Source organism: Cucurbita pepo, chromosome 3, assembly GCF_057944985.1.
Source record: "Cucurbita pepo subsp. pepo isolate OVF chromosome 3, ASM5794498v1, whole genome shotgun sequence".
Classification (NCBI taxonomy): domain Eukaryota; kingdom Viridiplantae; phylum Streptophyta; class Magnoliopsida; order Cucurbitales; family Cucurbitaceae; genus Cucurbita; species Cucurbita pepo.
The window spans coordinates 13449074-13464765 of record NC_141800.1 but is presented as its reverse complement, the minus strand read 5'-3'; the positions used below and the strand labels follow the sequence as shown (position 1 = coordinate 13464765).

The following is a 15692-nucleotide window of genomic DNA, read 5'->3' as shown; positions in this document are numbered from 1 at the left end:
GAAAAAAAGAAAAAAAGGAAAAAAAGAAAAAAACAAGATCCATCCAAGAAGGAGAAGTTCACATCTGTGCTACTCGATTCTGTTCCTTTTTATAAAGGCAATTCCCTGAGCTACCTTCATTTCTCGATCGCTACGCATTTCCTTTTCAGTTTCCAAATTCCAAACCCTAAACCTCCTTCTCTCTTCCTCTCTTTTCCCTCCATTCCTCCATGGATTCCGTCAAGTCCTTCAAGGGCTACGGCAAGGTCGACGAGCTCGAACACCAAGCTTTCCGCCAGAAAACTCGCCGCCGACTCATTATACTACTTCTCTCTGTTGTTCTTCTTATTGCTTTGGTCATCGGCGCCGTCGTCGGAATCGTCATTCATAAACGGAACTCTTCGTCTTCTTCGACCACGAGTTCGACTCCTCCCACTGAGCTCCCTCCGGCTGCTTCACTCAAAACTCTCTGTAGCGTCACTCAGTATCCGAGTTCCTGTCAATCCTCTCTCGAAAACTCCAACACCACCGATCCGATATTTCTCTTCAAGCTTTCTCTCCGAGTCGCCACCGATTCGATCTCAAAACTCTCTGATTATGCCTCTAACCTAAATTCCAGTACTAGTGATGTGAAGGTTAAAGCTGCGATTGGAATCTGCTCGTCTGTTTTCAAAGATGCCATTGACACACTAAACGACACCGTTTCATCCATGGAAGTGGATCGCCATGGCGAGAAGTTCTTGTCGCCGTCGAGGATTGAAGATCTGAAAACCTGGCTGAGCACCACAATCACAGACCAAGAAACCTGCCTCGATGCCATTCGAGATCTAAACCAGACTGCGGTTCTCGAAAATTTGCAAGTGGTAATGGCGAACTCGACCGAGTTCACTAGCAATAGTTTAGCGATTGTGACCAAAATCCTGGGGCTGTTGGCGGATTTCAACATCCCTATCCACCGGAAACTGATGGCGTTCCCGGAGTGGTTAAGCCCCGGCGATCGGAGGCTTTTGCAGGAGAACAATGTGACGGCGCATGCGACGGTGTCGAAGGATGGGACAGGGGATTTCACGACGATCAAAGAGGCCGTAGCAGCGGTGCCAAAGAAGAGTAAAGAAAGATTCATCATCTATGTAAAAGAAGGATTATACGAAGAGAATGTGATTCTGGACAAGAGCAAGTGGAATGTTATGATGTACGGAGATGGCAAAACCAGAACCATTGTTTCAGGCCGCCTTAACTTCATCGACGGCACTCCCACCTACGCCACCGCCACTTTTGGTAATCCATTGAATGATTTTCATTGTTCTGAATTGCTTCATTTAATCTATCAGCAATTTGATGTGTTCATAGACTTCAATTAATTTTAGTTTAAAATAGGAACCTAAAAGTTTTTTCCGATAATCAGCGTATTGATTGGGTACATAGGCCACTACCCTTGTCGTCAGAAACCCACATGGTCGAGTTGTCAGCCATGTGAGGGCAACTTTCCACCACTTTCCACCACTTTCCCTTTTGACCTGTCGTTTCTTCTTCCCTGTTCTGTGAATTGGCTGTTGTGTTTGATTAATTTTGTTTGGTTCTGCAGCTGTTCAAGGCAAAGGATTCATCGGGAAGGATATGGGGTTCATCAACACAGCCGGGCCGGCCAAACACCAGGCCGTCGCCTTCCGGTCAGGCTCCGACCTATCTGTGATGTACGGATGTTCATTTGATGGCTATCAAGACACTCTTTACGCCCATTCAAACCGTCAATTCTACAGAAACTGCGACATCACCGGCACAATCGACTTCATCTTCGGCAACGCCGCCGTGGTATTCCAAAACTGCAACATCCGGCCAAGGCAGCCACTTCCCAACCAGTTCAACACCATCACAGCCCAAGGCAAAAAAGACATAAACCAAAACTCCGGCATTTCCATTCAGAAATGCACTTTTTCGGCCTACAACGACAGTCTCACTGCCCCCACTTACTTGGGGCGGCCATGGAAGGAATTTTCCACCACCGTGATTATGCAGTCGGAGATTGGGGCCTTCCTGCAGCCCATCGGGTGGAAGGAATGGGTGAGCGGGCAGGACCCACCCAGCAGCATATTTTACGGGGAGTATCAGAATAGTGGGCCTGGATCCAACGTGGAGAAGAGGGTCAAATGGACCGGTTACAGGCCCAGTCTTACAGACGCCGAGGCCGCAAAGTTCACCGTCCGGACGTTCCTCAACGGCGAGGAATGGTTGCCGGCCACCAGTGTAAAATTTGATACATCCTTGTGATAAACACATAGAAGAAGAAAACTCACACGTTGAGCAGTTTAAATTAATTTATAATTTTTTTTCCTCTTTTTCTGGTTGGGTTTTGAATAAAATTGTGTTTGGAGTGCAAGTTTTAATAAGCTAAGAATGGAGTATAGATTTTAAAATAATATTTAATCCATGATTATATTTAGATTAGATTAAATTTGTTGTACTAAGTACTTAATTTAATTATTTTAATATAGTTAGGTATAAAATAAAATATTTTTTCTTATTAAAATGGTGATGTTTTTATTTATTTATTTTAAATTGACCCACTTACGTAGGTGAAAAATGACTAATTTAAATAGATTTTAAAATAACAAAAAATAATCTATATTTGATTTTTGAGTGACTAATTTAAACATTAAATGCATTTTAAATACGAACTAATCTAAAATTAAATATAGTTTATTTTACTAATTTACCAAATATATATATAGATAATATTAAAAATACTAAGCGGGAAGCTCCTCTATTAGGGTCAAATATTTAGACCATCATGTGGCTAATCAAACGAAATTTGATGGACTTTAGTGGTTAATTACTTGAGACAATCAACGTGTAATCTTCCCACTAAAACTATTTTCACCAATCACTTCTTAAGGTGATTGTTAGTGGTTAGTTACCCAATTCGCACCGTGTGTAGCCCTTAACACATAAAAATCAATATATACTCTTACACCTTAAAATGATTATCAATGGCTGATTACTTGATTCACGTAGCATACACCGTGATCTTGATAATCATTATCTGTGATCACTATGCATAGAGACCATTATTGGCTAGTTACCCTAATTGCCCCGTTCACACAACATATAACCTTGACCTTGATAACTACTATCTGCAATCACTCTACAAACGATCATTAGTGGTTAGTTACCCGATTCACACAGTGTGTAACCCTTACGATAATCTCCTCAATCATCAAACATAACATGAATGCATATGTCCTAAAGTATTTATTTTCACGATCAAACCTATATCATATCATACAATACACAACAATATAATAACAAACTTATTCAACCATTTTAAAAAAAAAATAAAACATTTAAATTTTAATAGAAAAGTCGTTACCTTATCCGTGCTCTTACATATAAAGCATGTTTCAATTACACAAATCTCAATATTAATAACAAAAATGATAGAGTTAAATACTTACCTAATAATCTAATTACAACTAAAGGGTTTAGAGATTTACCCAAATTATCACTTAAAAATTAAGTACTCGATCCCACTAAATAGTAAATTTTAATTCCCTTCCACATGTACGATAATCTAAAAACTATATCGTGAATGCCATCGTTCATGCCTTTTTTAAGGGTATTTTCGACTTTTCAATCTCACCAAAAAGTAATAAAATAACAAAAATACATACATCTTTTGTTGAGGATTATAGGGAGTGAGTCCCACATGGGTTAATTTAGTGGAAGATGATGGGTTAATAAGCGATGAATACTATCTCCATTGGTATGAGTGGTTTTGGTGAAGTCCAAACCAAAACACCTATTTTTAAAATTATTTTAAAGATTAATAATTTTGGAAATAATAATAATAATTAATAATAATAATAATGTAGCGTTAGGAAAGTATCCAATTTCTGGGTGGCGTGGACAGAGGGTTGGGGAAAATTGAGGGAACCGAGGATGAGAGAGATGTTCATAAATGAATTGTTAACTAATTTTCGCTGACAATTGTGTTGTTTATATAACACACGGATTCAACCAAAGTCAAGTCTGTGTGCGCCAAATCCATCCGAATCAAATCGCAATAAGTATTCACCGTTCCTACAAATTTGCTTTTTCCTTCCCAGTTCTCAAGATTTCTGCTTCTCGCCCCCGATTTTATATATTTTCCTCAATCCAGCCATGAGGAAATACGCTCGCGTTTCCGCCACAATTGCCGATCTTCTTCGCAAGCGCTCCCTTCAATTTCCCCGCCTTTTGTCCTCTTCACCCATTCTCGATCACCCCGCTTCTTCTTCTTCTTCTTCTTCATCCATGTCTTCTTCTTCCACTCATCCCGTTTCACTCGGCACCATTAACGAAAAGGTATTGTTCCTTGATTGGTTTTTATGTTTTCTGTTGATCCGTTTGATTGGTTTGGTTATTAACAAGTCAATGTTTAGAGTTTGTGGATGTTCTTTTGCTCATACTGTTCGGGTTCATCCCTGGAATCATGACTCTGCTTTGATTATATTAACTTTTGAAAGCCCCTTTCTGTTTGAGGGGATTTCTATTTAGCTTTGAAAGGAGCCCTTTCAGATTCAGTCCGTAATGCTTGCTATATAATTGGTGTTGAATTTCTTTATTAATATAATCCCCCTTTTCTATGGATACTCCATTGAATTGTTATTGAGTTTCAATCTGTTTAGGTTATCTGTGGAAACGTTTGTCTTTTTCGTCTTTATACGTAGTGATCATTCAACATGTTCTTTTCCAGGTGCTTAAATGTGAGTATGCTGTCAGAGGTGAAATCGTTACCCTTGCCCAGGTAAGTTGACTGGCTTTTTGTGTAAGACTACACGCTTAAGACAGATAGAAACCTAATGGGAGATTGAAAATTTTAAAAGCTAATTTTGTCTTTTGTTTTGATGTAAGAATAATCAATCTCCCTTTATGGTTGGTTAAGAACTTCGTTTCTTGAATTTCATTAGCAAGGTGTTGTATTTTTTTTCTTTATCTTATTGTTCTTTTTATGCATTTCTTCTGTAGAGATTACAAGAGGAGTTATTGGCTAAGCCTGGTTCGCATCCTTTTGATGAGGTATGGAAAATGATATCAACTGTTAATCAGAATACGGATTTGTAGTCTTCTAGTTTGCTTTTTAGTTGGATGGCCTTTAGTCATTCTATGATGTTGTATACTCGGTTAGTAATTGATGAAGAATGTGAAAATATCTCCTTATACGTGTGTAACTGTGAGATCCCACATCGGTTGGAGAGGAGAACGAAACATTTCTTATAAGGGTGTGGAAACCTCTCCCTAGCATACGTGTTTTAAAAACCGTGAGACTGACGGCGATATGTAACGGACCAAAGTGAACCATATTTGTTAGTAGTGGGTTTGGTCTGTTATAGTACCCACTTTCTAATAGAAACTGTGCAAATTTGATTTAAATAGGCAAGCGATACTTTCTTTTATTATGATGCATACAACCTCTAATTAATGAAATTTTATTGACTTTTGGTAATGGGTCTTTTGGCTGCAGCCATCTTATGGCACTGAACTATATGGTTATAACATCATTGAGTTAACGTTCTTCATCGATTTGTTGTCTTTATTTCATATAGATACTCTACTGCAATATTGGAAATCCCCAGTCCCTTGGTCAGCAGCCAATTACTTTCTTCCGTGAGGTTTGTTAACTCTTTTTCACAGAATTTGGCATTTCTTATAATGGATGGAAAAATTACTATGTTTCCGAATCTCAGGTTCTTGCATTGTGCGATCATCCTGCTATTTTGGACAGAAGTGAAACACAGGGTTTGTTCAGGTATCATAACTTTTATATATATTTTTGTTTCTTCCTTGTAAGAACATGTCATTTGTATAATTAGTAGCCTTGCACAAAGCTTGAAGCTGAGTTTTCTTCTCCCTAAACTGAATTTTCCAAACTTATTGCAGTACTGATGCCATCAAGAGAGCTTGGGAAATTCTAGATCAAATACCAGGAAGAGCAACTGGCGCATATAGTCACAGCCAGGTCATTGAGAATGTCCATAAGAGAAGATAATGAAGTTTATGCTAAAATATTGCAATGATGATGATTCTAAGTTAGGTTTCACTTTTGACATCAGGGTATCAAGGGTTTGCGTGATACAATTGCTGCTGGAATTGAAGCTCGGGATGGATATCCTGCCGATCCAAATGATATTTTCTTAACAGATGGTGCAAGCCCAGCGGTGACCTCCATTTTTCTATCTAGCACAAAGATAATATTTTTCCATATTAAGCTTATTAATTATCCCGGTGTTCTTTCCCTGTCCAGGTTCATATAATGATGCAATTGCTTATAAGATCAGAAGGGGATGGAATTCTTTGTCCAATCCCTCAATACCCTTTGTACTCTGCTTCAATAGCTCTCAATGGTGGCACTCTGGTATTTGAGTCTTTTATTCAGAATTTCAAGCTAATAAAATCGGTGGTTGTTTTAATGTGCTAACTTCTAGCGGACCTAAAAAATTATGTTTTAGCTTCTAGAGCAATTGGCGGTCGTATATTTTCTTTAGCACGAGTTTGTTCAACTTGTCTTGAGCACTGTAGAATTTAGAGTTTTATCTGTATCAGTGTAATGTGATGGATCATCTGGTGTTATGCAGGTTCCATACTATCTTGACGAATCCGCAGGGTGGGGACTGGAAACTTCTGAGCTTAAGAAGCAACTGGAGGCTGCCAAGTCCAAGGGTATAAATGTTAGGGCACTGGTGGTAATAAATCCCGGGAATCCCACAGGACAGGTGCGTCTTGCTGCCACGCCGTATTTTCTGGTTAAAGAAATGTGTCCCTTGTTAAAAGTTTGATGTAAAACCCTGTAGGTTCTTGCTGAGGATAATCAGCGGCAGATTGTGGAATTCTGCAAACAAGAGGGTCTTGTTCTTCTTGCGGATGAGGTTGGTAGATCTGCAATTAGATGAATATAAGTGATGTTATGATACATTTTAAACCAACGAATGAAATAATTGATTCTCCTGAAGTTAATTTATGTATCTTTGTTACTTTCTCCAGGTATATCAGGAAAACATTTACGTTCCTGATAAGAAGTTCCACTCTTTTAAGAAGATTTCTCGGTCTATGGGCTATGGCAATGAGGATATCACATTGATATCATTTCAGTCTGTCTCGAAAGGTGATATTTCATTTTCTTTTCATCTGATTTACTGATGAAACATGGGTTAGGAGAAAATCTTATCGAATCGATCAATTTCAAATGTAAGGAGCAGTTGTATATTTATACATGATGTAGGTTACTATGGCGAGTGTGGAAAAAGAGGTGGTTACATGGAGGTTACTGGTTTCAGTTCTGAGATAAGGGAACAGATATACAAAGTGGCATCAGTGAATCTGTGTTCTAATATTTCTGGCCAGATTCTAGCAAGCCTTGTAATGAGTCCCCCAAAGGTTACTTTCTTCTCTCTAAACTATGGGTCAATTGAATAATGTTTATTGATTTCTCCGCTTCAAGACACTGCATGTTGTGGGTCAATTGTATATTTAGACACTGCATGCTCTTGCTGCTTCATATTAAGAAAGTTCTATATATGCAGGTTGGAGATGAATCTTTTGACTCATATAGTGCAGAGAAGGATGGAATCCTCTCTTCTCTGGCAAGGCGTGCAAAGGTTAGTAAATTAACAGAGACGATTAATAAGAAGTTTTTACTATTGTTTAGATTTACTCATGCAAAACCTGAGATGCTTTCATGGCCTAAACTGTTGGGGGTCTAAACGTGTGCTGGGCGTCATTCAGTAGTTAACTTATGTTTCAGATCCACAGTGTTCTTGGGTTGCTGTTTAGGTTTGCTGACATTTCTTTTTGTTTTTTAATTACTATATATATTCCCATTTAAACGGAATATGAGTTGCCGATCCACACTTGACAAAGTAGTTAAGGAGCATTTACAGAAAATGTTACAGCAGATTTGCTTCCTCTCCTGCTACCTCCCCTTATTTTACTTTCACTCCTACTGTAGGCACTGGAAGATGCCTTAAACAATTTAGAAGGTGTGGAGTGCAATAAAACAGAAGGAGCTATGTATCTCTTTCCTCGTATTTACCTGCCCGTGAAGGCAGTCAAAGCAGCTGAAGCTGCCAATACATCTCCTGATACATTCTATTGTCGTCGCCTCCTTAATGCTACTGGCATCGTCGTTGTTCCAGGTTCTGGTTTTGGTCAGGTTAGTTTCATTTCTTCTAATCATGCTTGGGCCATGTCGCTGCGAACCTCGAAACATAAAAGAGGCCTTTGGTTCTTTCTTCTAGGGTCTAGCAAATGGTATTAAGACTGTCGTTTGTTTTCTTGAAGGTTCCCGGTACCTGGCATTTTAGATGCACCATACTACCACAGGAGGACAAGATTCCAGACATTGTTTCACGCTTGACTGAGTTCCATAAACAATTCATGGAAGAGTTTCGTGACTGAATCTCTGCTGCAGAACCAATAGTAATGTTGAACCCGTTCCCTTAAATGATGAGCTCTGTGGTTAGCATGCTCACTTTTCCATTATGAATTTGACCTCCCACTTCCTAATTTAGGAATAGTGATAGACCGGTGTTTATTTTATTTACTTCCTCAAAACTATATTGAAGGGAATGAAGCCCAATCTAATATTTTGTTCAAAACTCAAAGAAAGTGACTTCCTCTTCCTTCTGATCTTGTTCTTCTTTCAAGGAACAACAATAATAAAATTGAAAAAGAGAAGAGTTGCTACAAGTAGTATTTGTTTTCATTATTCTATTTTAGTGAGTGTTATGGCTAGGAAAGCAACTGCAAGAAGTGATGTTGTGGCCAAAAGAATAAGATTGTCTCCAATTTAGCTTCTTGGCTTGTTCTGTGGCTTTCTGAATCTGCCCTGAGTGCTGTTGCCTGGCTGCTTCTCTCCATTCCTCAGCTTTTCTATGGACTATTGCCAATCTCTTCATCAGCTTCTCCTCTAAATTTGATCTCATCCTTTCTATTTTCACCTGCATTTTCATTTCATCTGTTCTTTACAGTAACCATTAAGGGTGGGGTATTTAAGATCATTAAAGACTAACAGGAACTTGAGCCCTGATTTTCAGGCATGCCAGAGACCAATTGACATAAACAAATTCTCCTTTTTCTTCGCTTTCGTTTGCCAAATGGAGATTGCTGTCATAAAGTTATTAGGAAGATGACTTGTAGCTTTCAATTCTTATTTTAATGGAAGCATATGCAGATATGAGGGTTACTGAAAATCAGGTGAGCACAGAAACAGAGGTGGGGCTAGTCAAGAAGCCAGCAGAGAGAACCATGATGGCGGACGGCTCGAGGAAGGAAAACGACGAAACCCAGAACATAAAAAACCAGAAAACTTGAATAAAAATGAAGTTTTGGATAATGGGTCACCTCAAGTTCCTTTGATTGAGCTTCTGCTTTTGCATTTTGAAGGTTCACCCAAGCCTGTATCTTGGCTTCTTCTCTCTGATATCTGGAAAAAAGTTGTAGGAATCAAACTCTGTCTTGGCCAAAGGTGAAATTCATAAGAAGTAAAAGATAAATGCTTACCTATTACAGCATTTAGTCTTCTTCTCTTCTTCCCAAGCTGCAGCTCTTGAATCTGGTATACTTTTTCGGCATTCATTGCCAGTTTCAGAGTGTCTCAAGCTTTTGGAAATTTCTTCCTCTTCCTCTTCTCTTGAGCTCCAATGTGATGCAATAGAATCATATTGAGATGGAAGCTGTAGCTTAGCCAAATGGCATTCCTGCAATTGGGAAATGTTGATGATGGCGCTGTCGCCGCCCTTGGTGTCCAGACCGAGCAGCCCGGATCTGCTAGATGGCGTGTTATAGCGAGCTGGGGAAGTGCTTTTAAATGGCGTTGCACACCTTGAGGTGGTGGAACTGCCAAGAGGACTCATCTCTGTTCCAATGTCTCTGTGCTGAACCTCAATAATGGCGCCTGCAACTTTCATCTTGTCAATGGGGGAGCTCTTGAACACAAAGCCTTGGTTCGTGGACAAAGTTGCCTCTAAATTGTCCATAAACTTATCTGTAGTTTTTAAACAAGCTACAGGAAAACGTTGAAAAAGTAGCAATAATTTAGGGGCTCTGAGTAAAGCTGAAAAGTTTTAAGTAGAACAGGAAAGTTGTTACCTTTTATGTGTAGATCAGAAACTCCATTAACAGTTCTTGAAGCTGCTGCTTTGGAGATCCTTTCCTCTGTAACTCGAGACTTCTCAGCAAAGACCTCACATTGCTTTAACATCCTTGTGGGCTCGGATGGCTTCAATGTGTGGGCAGGGGAGTCATTGCAAGGGCTACAAACGAGCCATTTCTCTGCTTCATCCCATTTTGAAGGGACATTGTTTCTTAAAAGGTTTCCAACACTGAACCCAAAAACAGGTCTTCCAGGAGTTGAAGGAGACTCCATAACTCGTCTTTGAGTCACTGAGTTAAGACCCTCTGTCCTCCTCTGAGTTGAAACAGAGCAGCTGACATTGTTCGCCATTGGTAAGGACTTAACAAACTCTGAAGTTTCTTTAAGGTTGAGCTTGCAAAGAGGGTCATGGAAGGTGTCTACAAAAGGGTCGCCCTTGGTTTTACCATAGAAGCTTCTCCTGCCCTCCAATGGCGGTTCCTGAATCAGAAAAACAAACACACAAGCCATAATCAAGAAGCTTTAGAAGAAGATAACCACTAAAAGCCTCAAAACAACATTTACCCCATCATTTGATTCAAACATGGGAGTGGGAAGATCCATTGCTTTCAAGCTTGTTGAAGATGATCAAAAGGGTTCACTCCTTTTTCTTCTTTATCTCTATCTCTATCTCTATCTCTATCTTCATGATTTAGATATAAAGCAGTGTGGCAGAGTCCTCACTGTCCCAACCCAAATGCAGCTACTAACATGGGATAGCCTGCAAAAGCCAAGCTTAGCCAAGCCATGCTTATCTCTATACATATATATATATATATATATATATATATATATATGTATGCATATATTCAAAGGCTAAGATGTAGGGCGAGAATGAAGCCCGCCTGAGATGAAGAAGGGGACGAAACAGTACTGTCTCTCAAAAGGAGAAGGGCAGGGGAAAGGCTATCTCGTGAATCATGAATTTTGAAACTTGAAGAAAAGGTAATATCAATGGCTTCTTCTTCTTCTCTCTCTCTCTCTCTCTCTCTCTGATATTTTGTATTCTTTTTAGGAAGCTTCTTATGAGTTATAGATGGGATTTGTTTAAGCTTTTTTTAAGGGAAGGGGATGTCTGGTTTGTAGGCAAAAGCTGGTTTTGCTCTGTTTTTCTTTGCACAATAGTCTTTAAGCTTAGCCCTTTGCTTTTGTGTTTTTTTTTTTCTCTCTGTTCCCAAAGATGCTTAGCTCCACCCGACAAGATTTGTTGTCATAAAAATTATTTTAACACACAATTTCGTTCTTAGACCATTGTTCTCATTAACCTAACAAAATAATCCTCTGGGGCCGAATCGAATCGAATCGAGCCAATCAACTCGACCCAATACTCAGTTTAGAGATGTTTCATTCATGACGTACGTTATTTGAATAGATATCAAATAGAGTGAATCAGACCAAGTTTTATTTATCGTTCTAAGTCAAAATAACAAAACTCTCTTAAAATTATAAGTGTTTTTTTTATTTATTTATTAAAAGTTGTATTCTTGAATCAACCCTATCTGATACACGAATCAATCAGATATTTAAAGACACAAAGACCTTAGGAGAGATCAAATCGTTAACCATTAAGATACAATTGATATTTGTACTAAGCTACGACTCTAATTATTGACGATTGGCCGATAATTATTGCTATGATATATTCTCACTTTATAGGGTTACATAAAAAGGAATAGTGACAGCGCATTATTGCATATAGGGTGAGGGGATGGCTTTAATATTTCCTTACTCAAAATAAGCTTCTATTACTTAAATATAAAATAAAGCATTTCAAGTGAAATATATATATATATATATATATATATATATATATTTAATGAACACTCTTAACAAAATTTATTTAATTAATTAAGATTTTTTTTTTTTTTACCATCTTTATAATTTGAAACCAATTTTGATTCTCAATAAACTGAAATGTATTTTTAATTAATTAAGAGCCCTTTTAAATTTTACCATCAATTTACCTTTTAAGAAATAGACACATTTATTCGTTCATATTTTATAAAATCCTTAAACGTTTTAAATATATATACATATATGCATGAGGGTTATTTTCGAAATTTAACATAAGTTAATTAAAAAAGAAAAAGAAAAAAGGTAGCAGCTTTGTCAGTGAGTCTTCCAATCGAACTTTAGAGGCCAATTCCTCGTGTTTTAACCAAATTCTTGCTGTCAAATGAAGTTGAAGGTGGAAGGAGTTCTTTGCTGTAATGGTCCAAAACTGAGGGAAAATTGATCTAATAGTGCAATACGTACACTATGTGTGTACGATTAGGGTCTCCAACTCTTTCCTAATCGTGATCTTGTGTTGTGAAAGTAAAGTAAGGGACCACATAGAGTCTGCTATACAAGGGTTGATTCCTTTTTATGTCACATTTGCATTATGAGATTATTATGGATATGTCAACTACCCTAATAGATTATCTATGTGAGGGATAGACATGATGACAGACTAAAGATAGAATTATGACAAGATTATCCATTTTCCTAGGAACATCTCACCAAGGTAACGGGGCTATGAGAGATTAGTAAGTTAGTAGGAGCCCTGTTAAGGCTAAATTTTGAAAGGCTAGGAGTTTCATATTAGTATAACTTATTTGTCCGGACAAGCTTTAGATTTATAACACTAGAGTATGAGTATGAGCTCAATCGGGCTGGGCTAAAGTTGGTTAAGAGCTTTTAGAATTTGAATTCTTAATTAAGTTTAAGTGGTATAACGGGCTTAAGTGTTCATAGTAGGAAAGTCTGTGACCTACTTATATAACATTTCGATATCAACAAAACCTTTAAATAAATAGTGACATAAGAATCCAACAGTAGACTTTGGGGAGTTGAACTAGGAGAACGAATAGAATAGCTTAGGTGGTTGTACGAATTAGTAGAGTGACAATTATGTTATTTAAGGTCCCGAGTAGTCCTCAAGGGCAGACAAGAGATTAATAAGAAATAAAAAGACGTGTTTGAACTCAAGTGAGTTAAGAGAGCGCTTAGGTAGTTGTACGAATTAGTAGGGTGACAATTATATTCTTCAAGGTCCCGAGTAGTCCTCAAAGGCAGACAAGAGATTAATAAGAAATAAAAAGACTCTCAGTTTCAGTATAGTAGATAAGGAGAGTGAACCTTGTAAACAACCTATAATTTATCTTTTTCGATGGATTTATTATTATTATTTTTTTTTTTGATGATGTATAAGAAGAATATTTATATACTCATTCGTGCATCTCTTTCTTTTTTGTAAATTGAGTTAGAAAAGCGGGTTACGGATAATAGCGTGATGGAGTAAAAGGCTAGGAGATGACTTCTGTAGTTAGCTCTACAATTTCTATAAATTGAGTCTTATGATATGAAATGATTTTTTCAAAGAGATTTTCATGCGTATTGTATCTGTGATCTTTCAATTTTGAATAAAAGAAATTCACCTCTACCTTATCTTTCAATATTTGTTTATAATTTTCATTCAACACTATTTTTCACTTCTTTTTAAGTAATAATCTTTCATCTACTTTACGAAATTAGGTTGTTACAAAATCGATCCATAGAAAAATAAAAAATAAATAAACCAAGAACGTCGTCATCTATATTGATCAAACATATATATACTCTTTTGTGTGAGATGTGGTTTGAGCTAGGAGAATGCGTGTGTATGTGCATGTTCGATTTTGGTTGAGCTGAACTACTAACTTGACATTTGAATAAACCAAATGGTTATCAATGCATGAAAAGAGTTTTCGTTTTGTCCCTTTGCAAAATGGTTGGTTCCGTCTTTTTAGGGTAAATGTGACACACTCATAAAGTAACAATGAATCACACAAAACCTAATATACAGGTATAGTGGAGATGCCGATAATGTCCCGAAGATTGATATGACATGGACATACAAAGGACTACTACCAAATGATAAAAGACAAAGAAAAGAACTACATGATAAAAATTGATTGACTTACGTGGTTATCCATCCTCCAATAATTTGACGTAGTTTATATTTGCAAGCAACGTCTGGACAATGACTTTTTTTCCTGATAATCGTAAAAAAAAATGTTAGAAGAGATTCAAACTTTTGATATTTTGATCGAGAACATTCACTTTATAATGCTTAATCTATATCTGTTCTACGAATATAGAAAATGAAAATCGGTAAGATTTGATTGGAAGATCCACTAGAATTGAACTCACCAGCAGATTATGGAAATGACGCAATGGCCAATTTGACAATAAATTAATGCTCAAATGCACAAAGGGAGTGCTCGAGATGAAGCAAATTGGGTCCCAAAATTTCATGAATTGCAAGGTTTTCAACGCTTGTATTGTTTAATATGAAATCCATTGAAGGACGGTTTGGTTTCAGTAAGCATCCTTTTAAAGCTCGAAGACCAAACTCTGTCAAGACCTCCAATGGCAATGGCGATGATCGGCACAAATTGCAGATCTCCTCCTTTTGCCCTAAATTCTGTTACATCTCTTCAAACTAAACCTCTGAGTGAAGTTTTTATGCTCAAACCTGCAAAATTTTTACTGAACAGAACTTTCACTCTCCAAATTACATGTTCTTTAAAGAACAACGTGGTTAGTCTCTCTCCCTGTGATCTAAACTTCTTAGATCAGATCATTGTTCTTACAGTCTAGTTGATTTTGGCAGGTTTTCGAGGATCGTTCTAATGGCGTGATTTGCTACAGAGACGACGATGGAGAGATTATTTGCGAAGGATATGATGACGAAGAGCCTCGTATTGAGGAAGAGATTGAGAAATTACCTTGCGAAAAGTCTCGTCGAAGGTAGAAACCAGATCTCGATAATTTCTCGAATGAATCTAGAGGCCTCATCGTAATATATGCTTTTCTTTGTTCTGAATTCTGATTCCTGTTCTGTGTTTCCGCGGATTCTCAGATCTGATGGCGAATTGAAGATCGATCGTCTTCTCCTGCAGCAAAATTGGGAGAAGAGCTTAGAAACCATTAATGGCGGTGCTGGAAGTGGAAGAGGAGAGCTTCGAATTCGAGCGAATGGCTGCAGTTTGTAGTAATTGCTTAGCTCAAGAACTGGAAATTGCAGGTGAAATGAAAGGGGAAATTGTGGTTTCCTTGTTTAGAATTTGTATAATTTTACCTCTATCATAAGTTCATGGCTTCGCTTAGATTGTAAACATAGCATACAATAAATTGTAAAAAAAATCCTAAAAACTCCTTTGTTTGTAATAATGTAAATTATTTGTAGCCATGAGACGATCAAGAAATGTTTGTAAGATCCCAAGCCTATCGCTAACGGATATCGTCCATTTTTGTCCATTTGTATTAACGTCAGCCTTACAGTTTTAAACTTAAGCTCATTACTAGCCGATATCGTCCGTCCTTACAATTTTAAACTCAAGTCCATTACTAGCCGATGTTGTCCGTCCGTCCTTACAGTTTTAAACTCAAGCCCATTACTAGCCGATATCTGTTAAGAAAAATTTGGTCCTACTGTACTATTGTTTTGGAGTTTTCACTATCTATCTAAAGTGGAGCTCTTTTAAACTCAAGCCCATTGCTAGCTGATATCTGTTAAGAAAAA

General features: G+C 37.6%; 4 protein-coding genes across 6 annotated transcripts; 3 read left to right on the top strand and 1 right to left on the bottom strand.

The window, feature by feature from the left end:
- Nucleotides 1-116: 116 nt before the first annotated feature.
- Nucleotides 117-2396, top strand: LOC111791300 (pectinesterase 3). The gene is made up of 2 exons (XM_023672588.2): nucleotides 117-1257; nucleotides 1565-2396. The coding sequence occupies exons 1-2, from the start codon at nucleotides 210-212 to the stop codon at nucleotides 2245-2247; spliced, it is 1731 nt and encodes a 576-aa protein (XP_023528356.2). The 5' UTR covers nucleotides 117-209; the 3' UTR covers nucleotides 2248-2396.
- A 1478-nt stretch (nucleotides 2397-3874) lies between these two features.
- Nucleotides 3875-8700, top strand: LOC111790958 (alanine aminotransferase 2). Its single transcript, XM_023672101.2, has 15 exons — nucleotides 3875-4320; nucleotides 4712-4762; nucleotides 4984-5034; nucleotides 5562-5627; nucleotides 5703-5764; nucleotides 5896-5974; nucleotides 6069-6173; nucleotides 6260-6370; nucleotides 6591-6728; nucleotides 6807-6881; nucleotides 6997-7117; nucleotides 7235-7389; nucleotides 7536-7610; nucleotides 7961-8164; nucleotides 8293-8700. Exons 1-15 carry the CDS (start codon nucleotides 4138-4140, stop codon nucleotides 8407-8409), a joined length of 1593 nt encoding a protein of 530 aa, XP_023527869.2. The 5' UTR covers nucleotides 3875-4137; the 3' UTR covers nucleotides 8410-8700.
- LOC111790959 (uncharacterized) lies at nucleotides 8571-15031 on the bottom strand. 3 transcript variants are annotated; one of them, XM_023672102.2, is made up of 7 exons: nucleotides 14896-15031; nucleotides 14089-14160; nucleotides 10670-10865; nucleotides 10102-10585; nucleotides 9514-10015; nucleotides 9355-9436; nucleotides 8571-8951 (listed from the first exon to the last, which is right to left on the bottom strand). In XM_023672102.2, the coding sequence occupies exons 3-7, from the start codon at nucleotides 10706-10708 to the stop codon at nucleotides 8727-8729; spliced, it is 1332 nt and encodes a 443-aa protein (XP_023527870.2). In that variant the 5' UTR covers nucleotides 10709-10865; nucleotides 14089-14160; nucleotides 14896-15031; the 3' UTR covers nucleotides 8571-8726. The 3 variants fall into 3 exon arrangements, with proteins under 3 accessions (XP_023527870.2, XP_086978397.1, XP_086978396.1); XM_087122271.1 differs by having other exon boundaries at nucleotides 9514-9907; XM_087122270.1 differs by lacking the exon at nucleotides 14896-15031 and adding an exon at nucleotides 14318-14451.
- On the top strand, nucleotides 14473-15386 carry LOC111789773 (uncharacterized). Its single transcript, XM_023670454.2, has 3 exons — nucleotides 14473-14707; nucleotides 14781-14917; nucleotides 15030-15386. The coding sequence occupies exons 1-3, from the start codon at nucleotides 14537-14539 to the stop codon at nucleotides 15160-15162; spliced, it is 441 nt and encodes a 146-aa protein (XP_023526222.2). The 5' UTR covers nucleotides 14473-14536; the 3' UTR covers nucleotides 15163-15386.
- The last annotated feature ends 306 nt before the right edge of the window (nucleotides 15387-15692 follow it).